Source organism: Typopeltis vanoorti, chromosome 10 (assembly GCF_054136105.1).
Source record: "Typopeltis vanoorti isolate ZY-2024b chromosome 10, IOZ_Tvanoo_1.0, whole genome shotgun sequence".
NCBI classification, from domain to species: domain Eukaryota; kingdom Metazoa; phylum Arthropoda; class Arachnida; order Uropygi; family Thelyphonidae; genus Typopeltis; species Typopeltis vanoorti.
In genome coordinates this window covers 65,301,440-65,309,892 of record NC_143558.1, presented here as the reverse complement: position 1 = coordinate 65,309,892, position 8,453 = coordinate 65,301,440, and the positions used below count along the sequence as shown (strand labels likewise).

Genomic DNA, 8,453 nt, shown 5'->3' with positions numbered 1-8,453 from the left:
GCCTTATTTTTAAATACTATCTCACCTAAAGACATTAATTTTCTGTTCTAGACAAAGTTTGTATGTGAGGAAAAGATTATTTTCGGTGAGTTATTAATTCAAACTGCAAAGATGGTCCTAAACGAGCTACTGAATTACAGAAAAGTAATTTGCCGGTATATAATGGGATCATCATATTATTGGTAGCTCGAGCGACCAAGTGCATAAAACTGGATTGGTTAAAATGAAGAAAAATGTAGCCCGCAAAATCGTAATGGGTTTTAATGATTGTATCTACCTGGTAGAAATCGACTCGTATATTTGGAACGGAACTTTGAATACAATTATTTTCGCTTTTTCACACTTCTTAATGTGAATTCTTTAAAACACATAACGATTACATCGTAAGAAAAAGAAAAAAAAAACCGGAATGAGAAATATTTTGAAGACATTCACTCATTGGCCTACCGTAAAATATTTCATTCTCACGAGAGCCTATCAACATTCGCCTTCCGGCAAAATTTAGGATGGTTTGTCGATAAATATAATCACTTTATTCTGTAAATTATTACGAATAAGAAATAAAATAATCGAGGCTCTTAAATTAATTTTTGAGGACCCGAGATGTTTTAGTATGGAAAAACTAAAAACTACGAACATGTACTTTAAACATCTTAAAAATACTAAACTCCCATTCAACTTTATCAACGGATAAGTAAAAACTTATTTGGTAACTCAGTGCTGTCAGGATTGCAGAATGTGAAATAGTTCATCGGTGCATCGCTTACTTTTTTTTTTTAAAATCGAAATTGAACAGCACTAGAATGCTAGTTCCGTTGTTTTTGATGCATATGCATAATTGAGGGTAGGAGATAGAGTTTATGAGACACCTCCAGATGGATTTTTTTTTGTATGCATGTTCAAGAATATCATTGAAATGAGGTTTTAATATTTCTTTCATTTGTTTCAGATTTTTTATTGAATACTGGATGATCAGAAACAAAGTACGGGTACTCTCATACTATTATTTCGTTTTGGAATCCATAGTATACAAAGAGGGGACAGAAGAGATATCATTAGGTGAGAAGGAATTCTTTAAAATCGAATGCCAAAGTATATTTTATTTCAAAACATGTTTTGATTGGATGATTTCTCGGACATTTATAAAATTATAGCTGAATTAGATCCCATAAGTTTGATAGTGGTACATTGAAGCTAATTAAAGTACGATCTTAAAAGTATGAATGGTTCTCCATCGCCTCCATTTATCTGGATATATGAGTAATGTTTATTCTGCAAGATTATACAGCAGCCTTATCTAAAAATATCTCCAAATTATAATCACTTCGCTCTTATGTGCCAATATAAGTGATAGCAGCTTCATTAAAAAATAGCGAGGGACTTGTAATCATGATGAATACCAGAGTTTGGTACATAGCAACTAGATTGGCACATCTGTTGCAGCGACAACACTAACACCCGACCCTCCAACAGTATAATCGGCTAATAGAAGAGGGTGAGTGTATTTTGCTACGGGAATAAAAGTTTCTGCCTTTAAATTAAATTCAAATCACGATACAGTAACATTGACCGTTGTCATGACGACTACTGTTTGTTCCATAACTTGTTTCGTAGTTGAGCCAAAACTTCTCTTTTAAAATCACCAAGGGTTTTGCGATAAAAAGTGCATATGCCAGCTTATATTATTAATTATTATTTATTATGTATATTATGAACCTACAATTCGAAGTTTGAATACCTGTGCTTGAAGTAAAATTACTTCTATTTCAAAGTAGCCACCCATTTAATTGCGTAAAAATCTGTATTGTAAACATTGTTTACAATGCGAGTGTAATTACGGAATTATCCTTTTCCGCTTAAAAATAAATACGAAATTGCATTAAGTCAGTAATCCCGGACATTGTTCATCTTCCATGCAATAACAGTTCAATACGATCGTAAATAATGCAGACATCCAACTACCGAACCATCTCCTATGGAAGAACCCTCGTCAGTTGGAAATTACATGAACGAAGAAGGTTTTTATAAAGCTTTATAAGTCTGTGTGATTGATGGAAGCCCGTACTTTATATTTTATTTATTCCCTTATTAGAGGTAGCAGAAATGATATCGATTGTTGGTAGCTACGTCTAGATGTATTTATATACTTATGTGCCCTCATGCACATAAGTATATAAATACATAGATGCAAAGTAGGAATGCAATAAGTATAGAACATTGCATATAAAATGTGTTTTCATTTTAGGTAAAGAATAAATTATTGGCAAATTATTATACTTTCCCATTTTAGCATAAATATAATGGCCCGTTGGTGATCATAACAGATTCGTAGGACGGCTCTCATTTTTTTTTATTGCTATTATTTTTTCGTTGAAAGAGTTGATCGTTTACATTATTTCACTTAAAACCAATCAAAAGATTTTCTAGTAGCTCGAAAATTAATTGTTAACTAAACAGCATTTACATTTCAAAGTTAGCAGTGAACATATCCAAATATTTCAGATCAAATGTCATTGATAGGCGAATGGATTTGTTAGCGAATATTGATGAAAAATATAGCATCGGGCATTTGTTATGCCAGCAGGAGAAATTACAAGTTATAAGATTAAAACACAAACGTGATATTTAAAAACGAATTAGCTTCAGAAAAGTAAGTCGTGCGTGATATCTTCATTCAAATATTTATCATCTACAGATAAATAAACAAATATCCAAGAATGTGCTTTTAAAAATAACTCGGAACTCTAGGAATAAACCGAACGATTTGACTGCGCTTGTATACCACTTGTGAGTCTATTATCCTCAGAGGCTAGAGAGAAAGATTTATATTCCACTGTATGTCAGAAAGTGCAACAACTTATTCATAAAACAAAGCGCCCAGCCAGCATAAGAAGAATTATAATAACGAAAGATAGAACAGTTTTTTCCCCTTCCTGTACATGATAACCAGAGCAGTATAGCAAGAGAGGTCGCCTGATTCATACACCTAATAACCAACAGACCGGACAATAGCATTATCTCAGTTTATTGCTGGGAAAACGCCATCTGGTAGAACAGTTGGAGATGGCTGCAATACATAAAATATGGATGCCTGACTTTTATATTTCTCTCTCTCTCTCTCTTTCTCTCTATTCCTCGGAGGAGTGCACATTTTTACTTAATGTCTGTATAGTTGAGTATGTAACCAAGGTTTTTTTCTTAGCAAATAGCCACCATAAAGGTCAGGTAATCTAACATTGCCGGCAATGGTGTTAGGCCTAATTCCAGGAAACCAAAAAAAAAAAAAAAACCTATTTAATACTAATGATAACAATGATAAGTGCACCTAGCCATTTTTGCTAACTCCAATTGTTCTCGCTAAGAGCGCACGTGTTATTATTATTATTGGAAATCAAATATTAAAGTGCGCAAATCTCCTACTGATGTAGATATCGATCTTTAAAATAAGGAAAAAAAGTAAACATCTCAATGACGTCATCAGAGCAATTGATACCGATGCGCCAATATTTTTTTTTTTTTTTCTTTATTCGTTTCAATCTTTGGGAAATGGTAATGTATACGTCACACAGACAATGAGCAAAAATCGATAAACATTATGGGGACATGCTTTTTTTATTTTTTTTTCTTCTTCGATCCATTTTTTTGTACATCTCTTTTCAGACGGTTGGATAAGTGCATTAAAATGGTAACTTGATCCGTTAGTGCTGTCTCTTTTTATTAGAATACATATGAGAAGATACAGAAGAGATAATACACGCACATGATCAAGACTTTTCTTCAAAGAATAATGTCTCCCAGTGTTTGGAATTTTTCTTTTTTTGTTTCACGTTATCGATTTAATTTGATCATCTGTTGCTAATTTAGTTGGATTTTTAATAAATTCGCAAATTACAAATGACCTTTTATTCTTCATTTTATTTTTCTCTCCCACACACACAATAGCAACATATAGTTGAACTTCGTGAACAAAACCAGCTTTTTTTTAGTATTATAAATTTTTCTTTTCAGACGCTTTCTCCATTACCCTGTTAACGAATATACTCCAATCAGTTTGTTTCTGTTGAGAGCAGGACTTGGAAGAGCACTACAGTCGCTTGTTATCATTATTTTCTGTGCGACAACTCATCTACACATTGACGTCACGCACACGCTCTTAAACAAGCAAAGCACGATCATGGGTTACAGGATAACCACTACGATTTCACGCAAATTGTGTGATCAGCATCCAGCAGTCTTTTTAATATTATCCGCAATATGAATTACAACAGTGCACTAGGAAGATGAAAAATAGCCCCTTTTAACGGAAATCTACTAAAAAAAAAGAGGCTTTTACCTCCTTTGATAGGAAGATCTAAGGAGTGTGTTAAATTGTACCAGCTACTCGACAAAGAATTATCGCCTAAATCAGAACGCAGTTTTAACAAAGTCTACAGACTAGCATCGGAACACTAAGACAAGTCAAGAGCGCAAAATAGGAAGAATTTCTCAATCTACTTTTCAAGTAACGATCCATCTACAGCTGTCACAAATGAAGAGAGACGATGTTTGTTTTCTAATTTCCCAAAGTCTCTGCGGTCAACATAGAAAGATAGAGACGCCTTCTCTGGTAGTGTTAATCGCGTATGATTGATTCTTTCTCGCAAAACATTGACCAACATGTTTCCATTTGTTCATACAAGCCCACCACTAGCACTTAAGAAATTCCTAGATGCTTTTAACCGGAAAAACATTTCTGATGACTTGTGGAGATGTGACTCGGTGGACCGTAAACTGCAAACCAAGTCGTATTGTGGGAAGCGTTTTGTCTACAACCCTCAAGTTTTGATTCTATTAGTTTGTTGGGAACACGCAGAGGAAAACCAGGGCTACTAGACCTTTTTTTCTATTGTCTAGAGTCTTGACTGTTTATAGATTTTGGAACCTTTGCAAGTCCATTAGTCTATCATTCTTCAATGTCATATTCCTTTTCACTATTAATGTGACTAATCAAATCTCGAAGACTTTGTGAGTAGAATCGCATGAAGTATTTTCTATGTGAAAGATGGCGAATGGTACTGATCATTGGAAGGCATTTATTGCCAATGTGTTCAGTGTCACATGTGAGGGAAACACAGCAAATAATTGGATAAATATAGGGAAGATTATCCTAGTAATAGCGTATGCATTGGCTTTCCTGATCGTGTTAGTGACCAACATAGCTGTCATAGTGACGTTGGCTGTGTGTCAAAATCTGCATAAGCCCATGAACTTCTATGTGATCTCCCTGTGCGCTTCCGATACGTTCCTGGTTCTTATTATTATCCCTTTTAACGTCTTAAAGCTCTTTGGGGTCTTCTCGGTGTGCTCCTTATGCGCCGTACATCTAGGTAGTTACTTCTTGGAAATGGCCCTCTTCAATAGCATCTACTCCGTAGTGGGCATAGCCGTCGACCGTCACCGGGTGATCGTCCGTCCGCTTGCCGACGGAGGAGGAGGAACAACAACGACCAGGCGTCCTTTAGTGCACATTTGTGTCGTATGGTTGGCGGCGATTTTAAGTGCACTCCCGCGACTTGCGGTGGTCGTATCGCCACGGTACACGGCCGCGTCTTTCAACGTGACAAATGACTGTCCCCACTTGCGATATTGCATGTTCGGAGAGATGGAAGAGTTGCTTTTTGCCATCGCCGACGTGATTGTTTGCTATGTGGTTCCTGTAGCAGCCATCAGCATCCTCTACAGCCGGTCCATCCGAGTTTTACGTGCGTGTCGCTACGAAAACTCAACGCACATGCGGGCGCTTAACGACAAGCGGCATCGAGCCATTACGATGATAGTCATTATTACTGCAATGTTTGCCGTCTGCTGGTTTCCATACCATTTTCTAGGCATCTTTAGTACCACAACAGTTCGACGTCATACATCAGCCGTTGGAAAACAAGTAAGTTGCCATATGTTTCTTACCGACTATTGATTTCTTCCCCCCCCCCCCATCCTTCTATCTGTGTTTGTGTGCGAGAGCGCTTGTCATAAACGGATGCACTAATAATAGAACAAAAGTAAAATGCACTTTCGCTCGCAAGTTTTAACAAAGGCAATCAAGCATATATTATATTGTTCCTACAGTCTTAAGCGAAGAGGTCCTCATTAAAATGGAGAACTTTGATAATTATCCAACTTGTTTGCAATGCACAAAGACTCGTGTAATTTGGAACGGGGTTTTACGTTACATTCACCGGTTTGTGTCCCGAGAAACAAGAACGGAAAAACAATGGCCATTAACTGTTTATTTGGTATGGCCGCTGCTTCTACAGCAAAAGGCTGCCCTTTGGGGACCACTTTAATAATGGCAACAGAAAACCGACAACATACGATCTATTTCCTTTGTCTTCTTATCTTCAAGCTAGCTTAATTAAAACAAAATTGTTGTTTCAGAAATGTTGTTGCCAGAAATTATCTCATGTTCCACTATGCACTTCTTTCTTCTATCTTTAACTTGAGGGACATCTTTGTGTATCATTCCTCACCATCTCATGTTACGTCATCCTGTTACTTTGTTATTTTTATTTACATTATTACGTTTTTCGAATTTTTACGTGAATTTTACCCACAGAAGGTTGTAACCCTATCGCACGCCATTACCTTGGGCTGGTCAAGGATTATATTTAGAAAAGTTTAGTAGTGGGATGGTCTTGCACCGGCCAATGAATTTCATCGTCCACCTCAAGACATTCAACGACATCTATTCCAGCAGTGGGATTCGAACTAGCGGGCTATCGGTTGGTCCGTGGAGGCTCGGGATTCTCACTGCAATCCGTTATGATTGATATTCATATCTTATGTTTTGTATACAACTTGTACAACGTTTTGTGTACAACTGTTGTATACATCCATAATTATCTGTTTTTAGTCCACTCATCACTCATTCACTCTATACAGTGAATGATAGTACTTTTAATACAGAGTATATCCAAGTCATTCTATATACTGTATGCAGTATCGGTTTTTTTATTAATTATTGTTGGAAACAGTATCGAAATATTAGAATCAATTTCAAAAGAAAAACTGAATATCATACTCATTAAATTGGCAGAAATCTATGTTGCCGCTTATCTTTTTTCACTTGTTGAATGTCAAGTTAGAATTTTTTTTTTCGAAGCCATGCTGCGAATAGGAACAGCTTATAAAAATTAAGCTACCCATTTTCTAATTTACTGGCGAATAAACCCGTGTCTTCGGCTTCTTCTCCTATGTTACAAATTTATTTTATCGGGATCACCCCCTCCCCCATTCTGCAATGGAGATTACGCAATCCTAGCATCGAGTTTTCCATCTCTATTTATTGTTACAATATGCTGAAAACGTAGATTCTTTTGTCAGTCTCTCCATCTAACTATCCATCTTTTTTTCACTCAGATAAATTCCCCTGTGCGACTAGAAGCAACAACACAGGAGTTTATCATTTTTATAGTGCCTTAGGTTTCTTCTCGTATCTTTCAAATATCCTTATTTAGCATATCATAGATTTCTCTATTACTGCAAAAAAGTATTCATTTTGACGAGTGAAGAAGACATATGAATGAAAACAGCATGTTTAAGTCGGCTATTGGGATTTAAATTGACTTGCAAACTGCCACTTGAGACAAAAAAGATAGCTCTCAAATAACAAAATTATTCATGTCTTTCGCTAACGATATCTAAGATAGAAAATTCCTTGTTTGCGCTACAGACGTACAATTTATACATGACATTAAATACGTCTTTTATAAATTGTATAAAACACGATAGATAAACAAGAAAAAAACTTAACTGCATTTATTGATTCACTGCATGTGTTTATTTCTGAAAAAGGTCTTCAGCTAACTTATTTCATATTGTTGTTCGATATCCTGGCACAATTACTCGATGAAATTAAAAGATGTTTATAAGATGTTCGTGATATAAGTGAACTTTCTCAGCACGGGTCAGGATTATCTTTATTATCAGTTCTATATGTTAAAACGATTTCATTTAAATGCTAGTTTTAAGTTGCCGTTTTTAAAAACATAAATTAAGAAATGTAATGTTTAAACATTTAAAGGTTAATTTTTGTAAATGTGATTATTTTTTTCACGTTTTCCAGGTGGAACAGGTATTCCTTCATTTGTCTGCTTTCATGATAGCAATCAATGCTTTCCTCAATACCCTGGCTTATGGATATTACAATGAAGACTTCAGTTGTACATTTAAAAATACCGTAGCAGGTTATTTTCAAAGAACAAGGGATCACTTCCGTCATCGGTGGTCGACGTCCACTGACACCTACTGCAGCTCGCTTGTCACCCCAAGAGTAAGCACCATATCCGAAGACCTGGGTTGCGTCGCTAATAACTTTCGTCTTCCATCCATAACTGAGTAAGAAGCTGTAAGTTCTAAGCACGTGATGCAAGCACAATATGCTGTTTTTAGCACTAAATTACGATATGTGATCAAAC

General features: G+C 35.9%; 1 protein-coding gene across 1 annotated transcript; it reads left to right on the top strand.

Annotated features, from left to right (window-relative positions):
• Nucleotides 1-5,041: 5,041 nt before the first annotated feature.
• LOC150102475 (G protein-coupled receptor 83-like) lies at nucleotides 5,042-5,953 on the top strand. Its single transcript, XM_090399599.1, has one exon. The coding sequence runs from the start codon at nucleotides 5,042-5,044 to the stop codon at nucleotides 5,951-5,953; it is 912 nt and encodes a 303-aa protein (XP_090255725.1).
• Nucleotides 5,954-8,453: the final 2,500 nt, after the last annotated feature.

What these genes read in the sequence shown, in the direction of transcription:
- LOC150102475 (XM_090399599.1), top strand. Translation starts at nt 5,042, where the DNA reads ATGGCGAATGGTACTGATCATTGGAAGGCATTTATTGCCAATGTGTTC.